The sequence below is a fragment of the Bombina bombina genome, chromosome 11 (genome assembly GCF_027579735.1).
Source record: "Bombina bombina isolate aBomBom1 chromosome 11, aBomBom1.pri, whole genome shotgun sequence".
In the NCBI taxonomy this organism is placed as follows: domain Eukaryota; kingdom Metazoa; phylum Chordata; class Amphibia; order Anura; family Bombinatoridae; genus Bombina; species Bombina bombina.
Genome location: NC_069509.1, coordinates 195173978 through 195192799, shown reverse-complemented (window position 1 = coordinate 195192799; position 18822 = coordinate 195173978). Strand labels below are relative to the sequence as shown.

The 18822-nt window shown below is 45.1% G+C and overlaps 1 protein-coding gene across 1 annotated transcript in view; it reads left to right on the top strand.

Annotated features, from left to right (window-relative positions):
* The window catches only part of TNRC18 (trinucleotide repeat containing 18), a 466016-nt gene that overhangs the window by 289128 nt on the left and 158066 nt on the right, over positions 1–18822 (top strand). Inside the window, exons 16-17 of the mRNA XM_053694281.1 lie at positions 8654–9084; positions 9565–9720. Coding sequence (XP_053550256.1) covers positions 8654–9084; positions 9565–9720 — 587 coding nt within the window. The remainder of the gene's footprint in view (positions 1–8653; positions 9085–9564; positions 9721–18822) is intronic.

The following is an 18822-nucleotide window of genomic DNA, read 5'->3' as shown; positions in this document are numbered from 1 at the left end:
TATATTGCCTTTTGTTCAGCAAGGGAATTATATGTCCACAATAGATTTACAGGATGCATATCTGCATATTCCGATTCATCCAGATCATTATCAGTTCCTGAGATTCTCTTTTCTAGACAAGCATTACCAATTTGTGGCTCTACCGTTTGGCCTTGCTACAGCTCCAAGAATTTTCACAAAGATTCTCGGTGCCCTTCTGTCTGTAATCAGAGAACAGGGTATTGTGGTATTTCCTTATTTGGACGATATCTTGGTACTTGCTCCGTCTTTACATTTAGCAGAGTCTCATACGAATCGACTTGTGTTGTTTCTTCAAGATCATGGTTGGAGGATCAATTTACCAAAAAGTTCTTTGATTCCTCAAACAAGGGTAACCTTTCTGGGTTTCCAGATAGATTCAGTGTCCATGACTTTGTCTTTAACAGACAAGAGACGTCTAAAATTGATTACAGCCTGTCGAAACCTTCAGTCTCAATCATTCCCTTCGGTAGCCTTATGCATGGAAATTCTAGGTCTTATGACTGCTGCATCGGACGCGATCCCCTTTGCTCGTTTTCACATGCGACCTCTTCAGCTCTGTATGCTGAACCAATGGTGCAGGGATTACACGAAGATATATCAATTAATATCTTTAAAACCGATTGTTCGGCACTCTCTGACGTGGTGGACAGATCACCATCGTTTAATTCAGGGGGCTTCTTTTGTTCTTCCGACCTGGACTGTAATTTCAACAGATGCAAGTCTCACAGGTTGGGGAGCTGTGTGGGGATCTCTGACGGCACAAGGAGTTTGGGAATCTCAGGAGGTGAGATTACCGATCAATATCTTGGAACTCCGTGCAGTTTTCAGAGCTCTTCAGTTTTGGCCTCTTCTGAAGAGAGAATCGTTCATTTGTTTTCAGACAGACAATGTCACAACTGTGGCATACATCAATCATCAAGGAGGGACTCACAGTCCTCTGGCTATGAAAGAAGTATCTCGAATTTTGGTTTGGGCGGAATCCAGCTCCTGTCTAATCTCTGCGGTTCATATCCCAGGTGTAGACAATTGGGAAGCGGATTATCTCAGTCGCCAAACGTTGCATCCGGGCGAATGGTCTCTTCACCCAGAGGTATTTCTTCAGATTGTTCAAATGTGGGGGCTCCCAGAGATAGATCTGATGGCCTCTCATCTAAACAAGAAACTTCCCAGGTATCTGTCCAGATCCCGGGATCCTCAGGCGGAGGCAGTGGATGCATTATCACTTCCTTGGAAGTATCATCCTGCCTATATCTTTCCGCCTCTAGTTCTTCTTCCAAGAGTAATCTCCAAGATTCTGAGGGAATGCTCGTTTGTTCTGCTAATAGCTCCGGCATGGCCTCACAGGTTTTGGTATGCGGATCTTGTCCGGATGGCATCTTGCCAACCATGGACTCTTCCGTTAAGACCAGACCTTCTGTCTCAAGGTCCTTTTTTCCATCCGGATCTGAAATCCTTAAATTTAAAGGTATGGAGATTGAACGCTTGATTCTTGGTCATAGAGGTTTCTCTGACTCCGTGATTAATACTATGTTACAGGCTCGTAAATCTGTATCTCGAGAGATATATTATAGAGTCTGGAAGACTTATATTTCTTGGTGTCTTTCTCATCATTTTTCTTGGCATTCTTTTAGAATACCGAGAATTTTACAGTTTCTTCAGGATGGTTTAGATAAGGGTTTGTCCGCGAGTTCTTTGAAAGGACAAATCTCCGCTCTTTCTGTTCTTTTTCACAGAAAGATTGCTATTCTTCCTGATATTCATTGTTTTGTACAAGCTTTGGTTCGTATAAAACCTGTCATTAAGTCAATTTCTCCTCCATGGAGTTTGAATTTGGTTTTGGGAGCTCTTCAAGCTCCTCCGTTTGAACCTATGCATTCATTGGACATTAAATTACTTTCTTGGAAAGTTTTGTTCCTTTTGGCCATCTCTTCTGCTAGAAGAGTTTCTGAATTATCTGCTCTTTCGTGTGAGTCTCCTTTTCTGATTTTTCATCAGGATAAGGCGGTGTTGCGAACTTCTTTTGAATTTTTACCTAAAGTTGTGAATTCCAACAACATTAGTAGAGAAATTGTGGTTCCTTCATTATGTCCTAATCCTAAGAATTCTAAGGAGAAATCATTGCATTCTTTGGATGTTGTTAGAGCTTTGAAATATTATGTTGAAGCTACGAAATCTTTCCGTAAGACTTCTAGTCTATTTGTTATCTTTTCCGGTTCTAGGAAAGGCCAGAAAGCTTCTGCCATTTCTTTGGCATCTTGGTTGAAATCTTTAATTCATCTTGCCTATGTTGAGTCGGGTAAAATTCCGCCTCAAAGAATTACAGCTCATTCTACTAGGTCAGTTTCTACTTCCTGGGCGTTTAGGAATGAAGCTTCGGTTGACCAGATCTGCAAAGCAGCAACTTGGTCCTCTTTGCATACTTTTACTAAATTCTACCATTTTGATGTATTTTCTTCTTCTGAAGCAGTTTTTGGTAGAAAAGTTCTTCAGGCAGCGGTTTCAGTTTGAATCTTCTGCTTATGTTTTTTGTTAAACTTTATTTTGGGTGTGGATTATTTTCAGCAGGAATTGGCTGTCTTTATTTTATCCCTCCCTCTCTAGTGACTCTTGTGTGGAAAGATCCACATCTTGGGTAGTCATTATCCCATACGTCACTAGCTCATGGACTCTTGTTAATTACATGAAAGAAAACATAATTTATGTAAGAACTTACCTGATAAATTCATTTCTTTCATATTAACAAGAGTCCATGAGGCCCACCCTTTTTTGTGGTGGTTATGATTTTTTTGTATAAAGCACAATTATTCCAATTCCTTATTTTATATGCTTCGCACTTTTTTTCTTATCACCCCACTTCTTGGCTATTCGTTAAACTGATTTGTGGGTGTGGTGAGGGGTGTATTTATAGGCATTTTAAGGTTTGGGAAACTTTGCCCCTCCTGGTAGGAATGTATATCCCATACGTCACTAGCTCATGGACTCTTGTTAATATGAAAGAAATGAATTTATCAGGTAAGTTCTTACATAAATTATGTTTTTTTGGGTTTTCAAATAGATTCAGTGTCCATGACTTTGTCTCTAACAGAAAAGAGACGTCTGAAGTTGGTTTCAGCTTGTCGAAACCTTCAGTCTCAATCATTCCCTTTGGTAGCTTTGTGCATGGAAATTCTAGGTCTCATGACTGCTGCATCGGACGCGATCCCTTTTGCTCGTTTTCACATGAGACCTCTCCAGCTTTGTATGCTGAACCAGTGGTGCAGGGATTATACAAAGATATCACAATTAATATCCTTAAATCCCAATGTTCGATCTTCTCTTACTTGGTGGTTGAATCACCATCGTCTAATTCAAGGGGCCTCTTTTGTTCGTCCAACCTGGACTGTGATCTCAACAGATGCGAGTCTTTCAGGTTGGGGAGCTGTATGGGGATCTCTGACAGCGCAGGGGGTTTGGGAATTTCAGGAGGCGAAATTACCAATCAACATTTTGGAACTCAGTGCGATTTTCAGAGCTCTTCAGTTCTGGCCTCTTCTGAAGAGAGAATCGTTCATTTGTTTTCAGACAGACAATGTCACAACCGTGGCGTATGTCAATCATCAAGGTGGGACTCACAGTCCTCAGGCTATGAAAGAAGTATCTCGGATACTTGTATGGGCAGAATCCAGCTCCTGTCTAATCTCTGCGGTTCACATCCCAGGTAATTAGGATTATCTCAGTCGCCAGACGTTACATCCGGGCGAATGGTCTCTTCACCCAGAGGTATTTCTTCAGATTGTTCAAATCTGGGGATTTCAAGAAATAGATCTGATGGCCTCTCATCTAATTAAGAAACTTCCCAGGTATCTGTCCAGATCCAGGGATCCTCAGGCGGAAGCAGTGGACGAGTTGTCGCTTCCTTGGAATTATCAACCTGCTTATATCTTTCCGCCTCTAGTTCTTCTTCCAAAAGTGATTTCCAAAATTCTAATGGAACGTTCGTTTGTATTGCTGGTGGCTCCAGCAGGGCCTCAAAGGTTTTGGTATGCGGATCTCGTTCGGATGGCAAGTTGCCAACCTTGGACACTTCCGTTAAGGCCAGACCTTCTATCTCAAGGCCCATTTTTCCATCAGGATCTCAAATAATTAAATTTGAAGGTATGGAGATTGAATGCTTGATTCTTAGTCATAGAGGTTTCTCTGACTCAGTGATTAATACTATGATACAGGCTTGTAAATCTGTGTCTAGAAAGATTTATTACAGAGTCTGGAAGACTTACATTTCTTGGTGTTCTTCTCATAAATTCTCTTGGCATTCTTTTAGAATTCCTAGAATTTTACAGTTTGTTCAGGATGGTTTGGATAAGGGTTTGTCTGCAAGCTCTTTGAAAGGTCAAATCTCTGCTCTTTCTGTTCTTTTTCACAGAAAGATTGCTAATCATCCTGATATTCATTGTTTTGTACAGGCTTTGGTTCGTATCAAGCCTGTCATTAAGTCAATCTCTCCTCCTTGGAGTCTTAATTTGGTTCTGAGGGCTTTACAGGCTCCTCCGTTTGAACCTATGCATTCTCTGGATATTAAATTACTTTCTTGGAAAGTGTTGTTCCTTTTGGCCATCTCTTCTGCTAGAAGAGTTTCTGAGTTATCTGCTCTTTCTTGTGAATCTCCATTTCTGATTTTTCATCAGGATAAGGTGGTGTTGCAGACTTCATTTAAATTTTTACCTAAGGTTGTGAATTCTAACAACATTAGTAGAGAAATTGTTGTCCCTTCATTGTGTCCTAATCCTAAGAATTCTATGGAGAGATCTTTACATTCTTTGGATGTAGTAAGAGCTTTGAAATATTATGTTGAAGCTACTAAAGGTTTTAGGAAGACTTCTAGTCTATTTGTTATCTTTTCTGGTTCCAGGAAAGGTCAGAAGGCTTCTGCCATTTCCTTGGCGTCTTGGTTAAAGTCTTTGATTCATCATGCTTATGTAGAGTCGGGTAAGTCCCCGCCTCAAAGGATTACGGCTCATTCTACTAGGTCAGTTTCTACTTCTTGGGCTTTTAGGAATGAAGCTTCTGTTGATCAAATTTGCAAAGCAGCAACTTGGTCTTCTTTGCATACTTTTACTAAATTCTACCATTTTTATGTTTTTTCTTCTTCAGAAGCAGTTTTTGGTAGAAAAGTACTTCAGGCAGCTGTTTCAGTTTGATTCTTCTGCTTATAATTTCATTTTTTTTCATTATAAGATTAAAACTTTTTGATTTGGGTTGTGGATTATTTTTTCAGCGGAATTGGCTGTCTTTATTTTATCCCTCCCTCTCTAGTGACTCTTGCGTGGAAGTTCCACATCTTGGGTATCTGCAATCCCATACGTCACTAGCTCATGGACTCTTGCTAATTACATGAAAGAAAACATAATTTATGTAAGAACTTACCTGATAAATGTATTTCTTTCATATTAGCAAGAGTCCATAAGGCCCACCCTTTTTGTGGTGGTTATGATTTTTTGTATAAAGCACAATTATTCCAATTCCTTATTTTTGATGCTTTCGCTCCTTTCTTATCACCCCACTTCTTGGCTATTCGTTAAACTGAATTGTGGGTGTGGTGAGGGGTGTATTTATAGGCATTTTGAGGTTTGGGAAACTTTGCCCTTCCTGGAGGAATGTATATCCCATACGTCACTAGATCATGGACTCTTGCTAATATGAAAGAAATGAATTTATCAGGTAAGTTCTTACATAAATTATGTTTTTTTCTCTTACAGACAAGAGACAAATGAAGTTGGTCTTAGCTTTTCTAAGCCTTCAGTGTCTATCATTCTCTTCAGTGGCTATGTGCATGGAAGTTTTAGGTCTCATAGTTGCAGCATCGGATGCAATCTTCTTTGCTCATTTTCAATGAGACCTCTACAGCTTTGCATGTTGCACCTGTGGTGCAGGTATTATACTCAGATATCACAGTTTATATATAAATCTGAACACTTAACTCTCTCTGTTTTAGTGTTTAAACCATCACCTTATTGTTTAAGGGGCCTCCTTTGTTTGTCCTTGCTGGACTGTGATCTCAACAGATGCAAGTCTTATAGGTTGGGGAGCTGTCTGGGGATCTCTGACAGCACAAGGGGGTTGGAATCCTCAAGAGGCAAGGTTACCAATCATTATTTTAGAACTCCGTGCTATTTTTAGAGCTCTTCAGGCTTGGTCTCTATTAAAGAGAGTACTTTACATTCATTTTCAGTCAGACAATATCACAACAGTGACATATGTCAATCTTCAATGGGGGACTCGCAGTCCTTTAGTAATGAAAGAAGTATCTCTGATATTTTCTTGGGCGGAATCTAACTCTTGTCAATACTCTGCAATGCATATCTCAGGTATAGACATATGGGAAGCGGATTATCTCAGCCGTCAATCTGTACACCCGGGGGAGTGGTCTCCTTTTCCAGATGTGTTTTTTTAACTTGTACAGATGTGGGGTCTTCTAGAAATAGATCTGTTGGCCTCTCGTCTGAACAAGAGACTTCAGAATACCGTTCCAGGTCCAGTGATCCTCAGGCGGAAATAATGGATGCTCTAGCAAGTCCTTGGTTTTACCAATCTGTGTACATTTTTCCGCCTCAGGTTCTTCTTCCAAGGGTGATCTCCAAGATCATATTGGAACAATTTTATGTGTTTCTGATAGCACCAGCATGGCCTCTCTGGTTTTGGTATGCGGACCTTGTCCGAATGTCCAGTTGCCAGCCTTGGTCATTTTATATAAGACCAGACCTTCTGTCTCAAGGCCCATTTTTCCATCAGGATTTCAAATCTCTAAATTTGAAGGCATGGAAATTAAACGCTTAGTTCTTAAGTCATAGAGGTTTCTCTGATTCAATAATTAATTCTATGATACAGGCTCGTAAGTCTGTTTCAAAGAAGATTTATCATAGGGTTTGGAAAACCTATATTTCATGGTGTTCCACTCATGATTATTCTTGGCATTCTTTTGAATTCCTAGGATTTTACAGTTTCTTCTGAATGGTTGGATAAAGGTTTTGTCTGCAAATACTTTGAAGGACAAATCTCTGCTCTTACTGTCTTATTTCATAAAAAGATTGCTAAGCTTCCTGATATTTACTGTTTTGTTCAGATTTTGATTCGTATCAAGACTGTTATTAAATCAATTTCTCCTTCTTTGAGTATCAATTTGGTTTTTAAGATTTTGCAGGCTCTTCTTTTGAGCCTATGCATTATTTGGATTTTTATCTACTTTCTTAGAAAGTGTTATTTCTTTTGGCTATCTCTTCTGCTAGAAGTTTTCTGAATTGTCTGCTCTCTATTGTGAGTCTCCTTATCTGATTTTCCATCAAGATAAGCTGTTTTGCGGACTTTGTTTTTAATTTTTTGCTTTAAGTTGTGAATTCTAACAACATCTATAGGGAGATTGTTTCTTCCTTGTGTCCTAATCCTAAGAATACTTCTAAAAGGTCTTTTCATTCTTTGGATGTGGTAAAACCTTTGAAATATTATTATGTTGAGGCTACTATAGATTTCAGAAATACTTCTAGTCTATTTGTTATTTTGTCTGGTTCCAGAAAAGGTCAGAAAGCCTTTCACATTTCTTTGGCATCTTGTTTGAAGTTTTAGATTCAAAAGGTTTATTTCTACTAGATCAGTCGCTATATTTGGGTTTTCATGAATGAAGCTTCAGTTGAATAATTTTGCAAAGCAGTTACTTGGTCTTCTTTGCATTCTTTTACTTAATTTTACCATTTTGATGTGTTTGCTTCTTTGGAAGCAGCCTTTGGTAGAAAGGGTTTTTAGGCAGTCTCAGTTTGATTCTAGTGCCTATGATTTTAGTTTTTTTTTAAATTTTTTAAGAAAACTTAATAATTTTTTGGATTTAATTTCTCAGCAGAAATAGCTGTTTTTATTTTTTACCTCCCTCTCTAGTGACTCATGGACTTCCACATCTTGGGTATTAAATCCCATACGTCACTAGCTCATGGACTCTTGCCATTTATATGAAAGAAAACATAATTTATGTTAGAACTTACCTGATAAATTTAATTTATTTCATAGTGGCAAGAGTCCATGAGACCCACCATATTTTTTTGTGGTTATGATTTTTTTGTATAAATCACATTATTTTTCCAGTTCCTCTTTTTGATGCTTTTTGCTCCTTGTTTTTTTTTTCCACCTCACTACTTGGCTATACGTTAAACTAAGGTATGAGTGAGGTGGGAGGTGTATTTATAGGCATTTTGAGGTTTGGGAAACTTTGTCCCCACCTGGTAGGAATGTATATCCCATACGTCACTAGCTCATGGACTCTTGCCAATTTGAAATAAATGAATTTATCAGGTAAGTTCTTACATAAATTATGTTTTTATGTGCACACTTTGCATGGTACAGCTCTTGCTAAGCATGTGCAAAAATTCACAGCTGATATATGTATACAAGTTTTTGATTGACCGACAGCTGTCGCATGATACAGAGGACAGGGAGATGAAAGAAAACTAATTGCATTGTCTTTTGATTATGCACTTGTTCATTATGCAGTTCTACTGTATTTAATAGCTTTTTAAATGTTACGTTCTATGAATGAAAAATTGTTTCTTTCCCTTGGGGGCTTTTGTTCAGACCCTTGTCGGTGTCTAACCTTTCACTCTTCTGACCTCAGAACTGTTCTTTTTCTCAGGCACAGAGTTTGAATATACAGATTCAGAGGGTGATATGACGATCCAGAGAAGGTCACCAACTGGTATGATAAGCAGCAGTGTGAAGGAGACCGGGAACACCACACTTTGCATTGCAGAAGACAAATCTTGTCCCAACAGCTGTGAGAAGGGGAAGCTACTAGACAAAGTACGCAAGTTTAAGAAGCTAAAATCCCCCAAAGACCTGAGCCAGGAGTTTGGGGTGGAGGTGAGCGATGACGAGCTGTGGGGCCGACGTCGCAGTGAGCGCATATTTCTTCATGATTCCAGCAGCACAACTCCCCTGTTGCCCATTGCCACCAACGATTCCCCACCAGCCTCTAAACCCGTCCGCTGCAGTAAATTACCAGCAATGAGCCCGAAAAAGGGCAAGGAAAGGAAAGAGCACAGCAAGGTGGGTCTTTAGTCTTGAAGATGTTTTGTCTACTGCAGGCTGTGCTGTGAGATCTCATTTCTGTATTCAGAAGCAACATATCACTCATGAAACCAGTCAGCTGAAGTTTTAAGACTAAAGTTCACCAACCTATGATAAACAAGGTAGACACATCTTTGGCTGTGTGTAAATATGTGTGACTTTAATATATTACACAGCAAATTTTAGGTAGTTTTAAGTCTAGTGTTCTAAATGTCGACCCTGGGCTATAGGGCCTACAGTCATCTAGTGTTATCTGAGACTCTGCCACAAGGAAGTACACTAATGTGGTCTACCTCAGGGAGCTTACAGTCAGATGACCATATCTCAAGGAGCGTACAATGTAGTGATATACTGTACTGACACTGTCCAAAGGAGCTTGCCCTTTAGTGGTATGAGATGACCCTCTTCTCAAGGGGGTCCTTATGTATAATTGCAATAAACTGTGTTTTCTTGATCCAGAAGAAGAAAGGGTCAATCCCCTGCATACCTTCATCCTGCCTGTCTCCTACTGGCACCAGCACCTCTGCTCCTGAGGATGGGCTCAGTGTAACCAGCTCCATGACTTGCAGTCGGAAGAATCGAGCAAAAGGAAAAACAAAGGACCTAAAGAAAGAGGTGATAATGAGGACAGAGACACTGAAGGGAAACAAAGGAAAATAAAGAAAAAGTGGAGGGGTCAGAATATAGTAAAAAAATCAGTGCTAGGTGTGAGATGAGAAAACAGGAAACTGGAGGAGATTGATGATGAGGAAATGCTATGTGTGGGAAGAAAAGTAAGAATGAGCATGAAGCATTGCTAGGAAGCAAGCGAACAGGAGCACAGAAGATAGATACATTTACCAATGAGGCATTTCTAAGTGTATGATGAGGAGTGAGGTACGTATGTAGGGGAGGGATGAGGTAGTACTAGGTGTGAGGTAGGTAGGGGAGGGATGAGGCAGTACTAGGTGTGTAGGAAGAGGTGTGAGGTAGGTAGGAGTGGGATGAGGCAGTACTAGGTGTATAGGAAGAGGTGTGAGGTAGGTAGGGGCCCCAAGGCAGAACATAGAGTGATCTGAGATGTCATCGCAGAAAATGCAGCATGTCTGCAGAAAGAACAGGAACTGTTAGCACTTTAACTTTTCAGTGCTGCTCCACATTAGGCTGTTCTTTTTAAACAGAGCTGTTCTCTGGCTGCATTGTATAAGTTTTCCTTAACACAGTGCACCCAGAGCAAAGTGCTGTTTGAAGACAACAGTCAAATATGCAGTAGTACATTGATTGTTGTCTGGCTCTGAGATTTTTGCAAGCTCGTTCCCTAGCTTTTCACAGTCTGCAAAGCTGTTTTCCTCTGAATGTAAAATGTTCGTATGAGCAATGCACCTTTTTTTATTACTACATTTCTATGTTAGACTAAGAGAAAAGGAAACAAATTAATTCAAGAGACATTTTACAATTACTTTTTTTGTCTGCAGCTTATTTGTAATGCAATTTTCAACTATTGCGCTAGATTATACAACTTTAAATATTGCTTTATTCTCCAGTTAACCAACACATTGCAATTGATCTGGTGCTTTAGTGTAACTGACAAATTTACAATTTTATTTTATTTAAAAATTACCTGCAGAAAAATTTTCACAAAAAAAATCTCATCGCAGAAAGTGAAAAAAAGTTCTGTCTCTGGGGGTAGGGGAGGGATGAGGCAGTACTAGGTCTGTAGGAAGAGCTGTGAGGTAGGGTAGGGGGATGTGGCAGTACTAGGTGTGTAGGAAGAGCTGTGAGGTAGGGTAGGGATGTGGCAGTACTAGGTGTGTAGGAAGAGGTGTGAGGTAGGTAGTGATGAGGCAGTACTAGGTGTGTAGGAAGAGGTGTGAGGGTAGGGATGTGGCAGTACTAGCTGTGTAGGAAGAGGTGTGAGGTAGGTAGGGTAGGGATGTGGCAGTACTAGGTGTGTAGGAAGAATTGTGAGGTAGGTATAGTAGGGATGAGGCAGTACTAGGTGTGTAGGAAGAGGTGTGAGGTAGGGTAAGGATGTGGCAGTACTAGGTGTGTAGGAAGAGGTGTGAGGTAGTTAGTGATGAGGCAGTACTAGGTGTGTAGGAAGAGGTGTGAGGTAGGTAGGGTAGGGATGTGGCAGTACTAGGTGTGTAGGAAGAGGTGTGAGGTAGGTAGGGGAGGGATAAGGCAGTACTAGGTGTGTAGGAAGAGGTGTGAGGTAGGTAGGGGAGGGATGAGGCAGTACTAGGTGTGTAGGTAGGGTAGGGATGTGACAGTACTAGGTGTGTAGGAAGAGGTGTGAGGTAGGTAGGGGAGGGATGAGGCAGTACTAGGTGTGTAGGAAGAGGTGTGAGTAGGTAGGGTAGGGATGAGGCAGTACTAGGTGTGTAGGAAGAGGTGTGAGGTAGGTAGGGGAGGGATGAGGCAGTACTGGGTGTGTAGGAAGAGGTGTGAGGTATGTAGGGGAGGGATGAGGCAGTACTAGGTGTGTAGGAAGAGGTGTGAGGTAGGAAGGAGAGCGATGAGGCAGTACTAGGTGTGTAGGAAGAGGTGTGAGGTAGGTAAGGGAGGGATGAGGCAGTACTAGGTGTGTAGGAAGTGGTGTGAGGTAGGGATGTGGCAGTACTAGGTGTGTAGGAAGAGGTGTGAGGTAGGAAGGAGAGCGATGAGGCAGTACTAGGTATGTAGGAAGAGGTGTGAGGTAGGGTAGAGATGAGGCAGTTCTAGGTGTGTAGGAAGAGGTGGTAGGTAGGAGAGGAATGAGGCAGTACTAGGTGTGTAGGAAGAGGTGTGAGGTAGGTAGGAGAGGAATGAGGCAGTTCTAGGTGTGTAGGAAGAGGTGTGAAGTAGGTAGGAGAGGGATGAGGCAGTACTAGGTGTGTAGGAAGAGGTGTGAGGTAGGTAGGAGAGGGATGAGGCAGTACTAGGTGTGTAGGAAGAGGTGTGAGGTAGGTTGGAGAGGGATGAGGCAGTACTAGGTGTGTAGGAAGAGGTGTGAGGTAGGTAGGAGATGGATGAGGCAGTACTAGGTGTGTAGGAAGAGGTGTGAGGTAGGTAGGAGATGGATGAGGCAGTACTAGGTGTGTAGGAAGAGGTGTGAGGTAGGTATGGGAGGGATGAGACAGTACTGGGTGTGTAGGAAGAGGTGTGAGGTAGGTAGGTGAGGGATAATGCAGTACTAGGTGTGTAGGAAGAGGTGTGAGGTAGGTAGGAGAGGGATGAGGCAGTACTAGGTGTGTAGGAAGAGGTGTGAGGTAGGTAGGAGAGGGATGAGGCAGTACTAGGTGTGTAGGAAGAGGTGTGAGGTAGGTAGGAGAGGGATGAGGCAGTACTATGTGTGTAGGAAGAGGTGTGAGGTAGGTAGGTAGGTGAGGGATGATGCAGTACTAGGTGTGTAGTAAGAGGTGTGAGGTAGGTAGGAGAGGGATGAGGCAGTACTGAGTGTGTAGGAAGAGGTGTGAGGTAGGTAGGAGAGGGATGTGGCAGTACTAGGTGTGTAGGAAGAGGTGTGAGGTAGGTAGGAGAGGGATGTGGCAGTACTAGGTGTGTAGGAAGAGGTGTGAGGTGGGTAGGAGAGGGATGAGGCAGTACTAGGTCTGTAGGAAGAGGTCTGAGGTAGGTAGGGGAGGGATGAGGCAGTACTAGGTGTGTAGGAAGAGGTGTGAGGTAGGTATGAGAGGGATGAGGCAGTACTAGGTCTGTAGGAAGAGGTCTGAGGTAGGTAGGGGAGGGATTAGGCAGTACTAGGTGTGTAGGAAGAGGTGTGAGGTAGGTAGGAGAGGGATAAGGCAGTACTGGGTGTGTAGGAAGAGGTGTGAGGTAGGTAGGGGAGGGATGAGGCAGTACTAGGCGTGTAGGAAGAGGTGTGAGGTAGGGATGTGGCAGTACTAGGTGTGTAGGAAGAGGTGTGAGGTAGGAGAGCGATGAGGCAGTACTAGGTGTGTAGGAAGAGGTGTGAGGTAGGTAGGAGAGGGATGAGGCAGTACTAGGTCTGTAGGAAGAGGTGTGAGGTAGGTAGGGGAGGGATTAGGCAGTACTAGGTGTGTAGGAAGAGATGTGAGGTAGGTAGGAGAGGGATGAGGCAGTACTATGTGTGTAGGAAGAGGTGTGAGGTAGGTAGGGGAGGGATGAGGCAGTACTAGGTGTGTAGGAAGAGGTGTAAGGTAGGTAGGAGAGGGATGATGCAGTACTAGGTGTGTAGGAAGAGGTGTGAGGTAGGTAGGGGAGGGATTATGCAGTTCTAGGTGTGTAGGAAGAGGTGTGAGGTAGGTAGGAGAGGGATGAGGCAGTACTGGGTGTGTAGGAAGAGGTGTGAGGTAGGTAGGGGAGGGATGAGGCAGTACTAGGCGTGTAGGAAGAGGTGTGAGGTAGGGATGTGGCAGTACTAGGTGTGTAGGAAGAGGTGTGAGGTAGGTAGGAGAGGGATGTGGCAGTACTAGGTGTGTAGGAAGAGGTGTGAGGTAGGTAGGAGAGGGATGAGGCAGTACTAGGTCTGTAGGAAGAGGTGTGAGGTAGGTAGGGGAGGGATTAGGCAGGTCTAGGTGTGTAGGAAGAGGTGTGAGGTAGGTAGGGGTGGGATGAGGCAGTACTAGCTGTGTAGGAAGATGTGTGAGGTAGGTAGGGGAGGGATGAGGCAGTACTGCGTGTGTAGGAAGAGGTGTGAGGTATGTAGGGGAGGGATGAGGCAGTACTGGGTGTGTAGGAAGAGGTGTGAGGTAGGTAGGAGAGGGATGAGGCAGTACTGGGTGTGTAGGAAGAGGTGTGAGGTAGGTAGGGGAGGGATGAGGCAGTACTGGGTGTGTAGGAAGAGGTGTGAGGTAGGTAGGGGAGGGATGAGGCAGTACTAGGTGTGTAGGAAGAGCTGTGAGGTAGGTAGTTGAGGGATGAGGCAGTACTAGGTGTGTAGGAAGAGGTGTGAGGTAGGTAGGAGAGGGATGAGGCAGTACTAGGTGTGTAGGAAGAGGTGTGAGGTAGGTAAGGGAGGGATGAGGCAGTACTAGGTGTGTAGGAAGAGGTGTGAGGTAGGTATGGGAGGGATGAGATAGTACTGGGTGTGTAGGAAGAGGTGTGAGGTAGGGATGAGGCAGTACCAGGTGTGTAGGAAGAGGTGGTAGGTAGGGTAGGGATGAGGCAGTTCTAGGTGTGTAGGAAGAGGAGTGAGGTAGGTAGGGGAGGGATGAGGCAGTACTAGGTGTGTAGGAAGAGGTGTGAGGTAGGTAGGAGAAGAATGAGGCAGTATTAGGTGTGTAGGAAGAGGTTTGCGGTAGGTAGGAGAGGAATGAGGCAGTACTAGGTGTGTAGGAAGAGGTGTGAGGTAGGTAGGGGAGGGATTAGGCAGTACTAGGTGTGTAGGAAGAGGTGTGAGGTAGGTAGGAGAGGTATGAGGCAGTACTATGTGTGTAGGAAGAGGTGTGAGGTAGGTAGGGGAGGGATGAGGCAGTACTAGGTGTGTAGGAAGAGGTGTGAGGTAGGTAGGAGAGGGATGAGGCAGTACTATGTGTGTAGGAAGAGGTGTGAGGTAGGTAGGTGAGGGATGATGCAGTACTAGGTGTGTAGGAAGAGGTGTGAGGTAGGTAGGAGAGGGATGAGGCAGTACTAGGTGTGTAGGAAGAAGTGTAAGGTAGGTAGGAGAGGGATGTGGCACTACTAGGTGTGTAGGAAGAGGTGTGAGGTAGGAAGGAGAGGGATGTGGCAGTACTAGGTGTGTAGGAAGAGGTGTGAGGTAGGTAGGAGAGGGATGATGCAGTACTAGGTGTGTAGGAAGAGGTGTGAGGTAGGTAGGGGAGGGATGAGGCAGTACTATGTGTGTAGGAAGAGGTGTGAGGTAGATAGGGTAGGGATGAGGCAGTACTAGGTGTGTAGGAAGAGGTGTAAGATAGGAGAGGGATGAGGCAGTACTAGGTGTGTAGGAAGAGGTGTGAGGTAGGTAGGGGAGGGATGATGCAGTACTAGGTGTGTAGGAAGAGGTGTGAGGTAGGTATGAAAGGGATGAGACAGTACTAGGTGTGTAGGAAGAGGTGTGAGGTAGGTAGGAGAGGGATGAGGCAGTACTAGGTGTGTAGGAAGAGGTGTGAGGTAGGTAGGGGAGGGATGAGGCAGTACTAGGTGTGTAGGAAGAGGTGTGAGGTAGGTAGGAGAGGGATGAGGCAGTACTGGGTGTGTAGGAAGAGGTGTGAGGTAGGTAGGGGAGGGATGAGGCAGTACTAGGCGTGTAGGAAGAGGTGTGAGGTAGGGATGTGGCAGTACTAGGTGTGTAGGAAGAGGTGTGAGGTAGGTAGGAGAGGGATGTGGCAGTACTAGGTGTGTAGGAAGAGGTGTGAGGTAGGTAGGAGAGGGATGAGGCAGTACTAGGTGTGTAGGAAGAGGTGTGAGGTAGGTAGGGGAGGGATTAGGCAGGTCTAGGTGTGTAGGAAGAGGTGTGAGGTAGGTAGGGGTGGGATGAGGCAGTACTAGCTGTGTAGGAAGATGTGTGAGGTAGGTAGGGGAGGGATGAGGCAGTACTGCGTGTGTAGGAAGAGGTGTGAGGTATGTAGGGGAGGGATGAGGCAGTACTGGGTGTGTAGGAAGAGGTGTGAGGTAGGTAGGAGAGGGATGAGGCAGTACTGGGTGTGTAGGAAGAGGTGTGAGGTAGGTAGGGGAGGGATGAGGCAGTACTGGGTGTGTAGGAAGAGGTGTGAGGTAGGTAGGGGAGGGATGAGGCAGTACTAGGTGTGTAGGAAGAGCTGTGAGGTAGGTAGGTGAGGGATGAGGCAGTACTAGGTGTGTAGGAAGAGGTGTGAGGTAGGTAGGAGAGGGATGAGGCAGTACTAGGTGTGTAGGAAGAGGTGTGAGGTAGGTAAGGGAGGGATGAGGCAGTACTAGGTGTGTAGGAAGTGGTGTGAGGTAGGAAGGAGAGCGATGAGGCAGTACTAGGTGTGTAGGAAGAGGTGTGAGGTAGGTAGGAGAGGGATGAGGCAGTACTAGGTGTGTAGGAAGAGGTGTGAGGTAGGTATGGGAGGGATGAGATAGTACTGGGTGTGTAGGAAGAGGTGTGAGGTAGGGATGAGGCAGTACCAGGTGTGTAGGAAGAGGTGGTAGGTAGGGTAGGGATGAGGCAGTTCTAGGTGTGTAGGAAGAGGAGTGAGGTAGGTAGGGGAGGGATGAGGCAGTACTAGGTGTGTAGGAAGAGGTGTGAGGTAGGTAGGAGAAGAATGAGGCAGTATTAGGTGTGTAGGAAGAGGTTTGCGGTAGGTAGGAGAGGAATGAGGCAGTACTAGGTGTGTAGGAAGAGGTGTGAGGTAGGTAGGGGAGGGATTAGGCAGTACTAGGTGTGTAGGAAGAGGTGTGAGGTAGGTAGGAGAGGTATGAGGCAGTACTATGTGTGTAGGAAGAGGTGTGAGGTAGGTAGGGGAGGGATGAGGCAGTACTAGGTGTGTAGGAAGAGGTGTGAGGTAGGTAGGAGAGGGATGAGGCAGTACTAGGTGTGTAGGAAGAGGTGTGAGGTAGGTAGGTGAGGGATGATGCAGTACTAGGTGTGTAGGAAGAGGTGTGAGGTAGGTAGGAGAGGGATGAGGCAGTACTAGGTGTGTAGGAAGAAGTGTAAGGTAGGTAGGAGAGGGATGTGGCACTACTAGGTGTGTAGGAAGAGGTGTGAGGTAGGAAGGAGAGGGATGTGGCAGTACTAGGTGTGTAGGAAGAGGTGTGAGGTAGGTAGGAGAGGGATGATGCAGTACTAGGTGTGTAGGAAGAGGTGTGAGGTAGGTAGGGGAGGGATGAGGCAGTACTATGTGTGTAGGAAGAGGTGTGAGGTAGATAGGGTAGGGATGAGGCAGTACTAGGTGTGTAGGAAGAGGTGTAAGATAGGAGAGGGATGAGGCAGTACTAGGTGTGTAGGAAGAGGTGTGAGGTAGGTAGGGGAGGGATGATGCAGTACTAGGTGTGTAGGAAGAGGTGTGAGGTAGGTATGAAAGGGATGAGACAGTACTAGGTGTGTAGGAAGAGGTGTGAGGTAGGTAGGGGAGGGATGAGGCAGTACTATGTGTGTAGGAAGAGGTGTGAGGTAGATAGGGTAGGGATGAGGCAGTACTAGGTGTGTAGGAAGAGGTGTAAGATAGGAGAGGGATGAGGCAGTACTAGGTGTGTAGGAAGAGGTGTGAGGTAGGTAGGGGAGGGATGATGCAGTACTAGGTGTGTAGGAAGAGGTGTGAGGTAGGTATGAAAGGGATGAGACAGTACTAGGTGTGTAGGAAGAGGTGTGAGGTAGGTAGGAGAGGGATGAGGCAGTACTAGGTGTGTAGGAAGAGGTGTGAGGTAGGTAGGGGAGGGATGAGGCAGTACTAGGTGTGTAGGAAGAGGTGTGAGGTAGGTAGGAGAGGGATGAGGCAGTACTGGGTGTGTAGGAAGAGGTGTGAGGTAGGTAGGGGAGGGATGAGGCAGTACTAGGCGTGTAGGAAGAGGTGTGAGGTAGGGATGTGGCAGTACTAGGTGTGTAGGAAGAGGTGTGAGGTAGGTAGGAGAGGGATGTGGCAGTACTAGGTGTGTAGGAAGAGGTGTGAGGTAGGTAGGAGAGGGATGAGGCAGTACTAGGTGTGTAGGAAGAGGTGTGAGGTAGGTAGGGGAGGGATTAGGCAGGTCTAGGTGTGTAGGAAGAGGTGTGAGGTAGGTAGGGGTGGGATGAGGCAGTACTAGCTGTGTAGGAAGATGTGTGAGGTAGGTAGGGGAGGGATGAGGCAGTACTGCGTGTGTAGGAAGAGGTGTGAGGTATGTAGGGGAGGGATGAGGCAGTACTGGGTGTGTAGGAAGAGGTGTGAGGTAGGTAGGAGAGGGATGAGGCAGTACTGGGTGTGTAGGAAGAGGTGTGAGGTAGGTAGGGGAGGGATGAGGCAGTACTGGGTGTGTAGGAAGAGGTGTGAGGTAGGTAGGGGAGGGATGAGGCAGTACTAGGTGTGTAGGAAGAGGTGTGAGGTAGGTAGGTGAGGGATGAGGCAGTACTAGGTGTGTAGGAAGAGGTGTGAGGTAGGTAGGAGAGGGATGAGGCAGTACTAGGTGTGTAGGAAGAGGTGTGAGGTAGGTAAGGGAGGGATGAGGCAGTACTAGGTGTGTAGGAAGTGGTGTGAGGTAGGAAGGAGAGCGATGAGGCAGTACTAGGTGTGTAGGAAGAGGTGTGAGGTAGGTAGGAGAGGGATGAGGCAGTACTAGGTGTGTAGGAAGAGGTGTGAGGTAGGTATGGGAGGGATGAGATAGTACTGGGTGTGTAGGAAGAGGTGTGAGGTAGGGATGAGGCAGTACCAGGTGTGTAGGAAGAGGTGGTAGGTAGGGTAGGGATGAGGCAGTTCTAGGTGTGTAGGAAGAGGAGTGAGGTAGGTAGGGGAGGGATGAGGCAGTACTAGGTGTGTAGGAAGAGGTGTGAGGTAGGTAGGAGAAGAATGAGGCAGTATTAGGTGTGTAGGAAGAGGTTTGCGGTAGGTAGGAGAGGAATGAGGCAGTACTAGGTGTGTAGGAAGAGGTGTGAGGTAGGTAGGGGAGGGATTAGGCAGTACTAGGTGTGTAGGAAGAGGTGTGAGGTAGGTAGGAGAGGTATGAGGCAGTACTATGTGTGTAGGAAGAGGTGTGAGGTAGGTAGGGGAGGGATGAGGCAGTACTAGGTGTGTAGGAAGAGGTGTGAGGTAGGTAGGAGAGGGATGAGGCAGTACTAGGTGTGTAGGAAGAGGTGTGAGGTAGGTAGGTGAGGGATGATGCAGTACTAGGTGTGTAGGAAGAGGT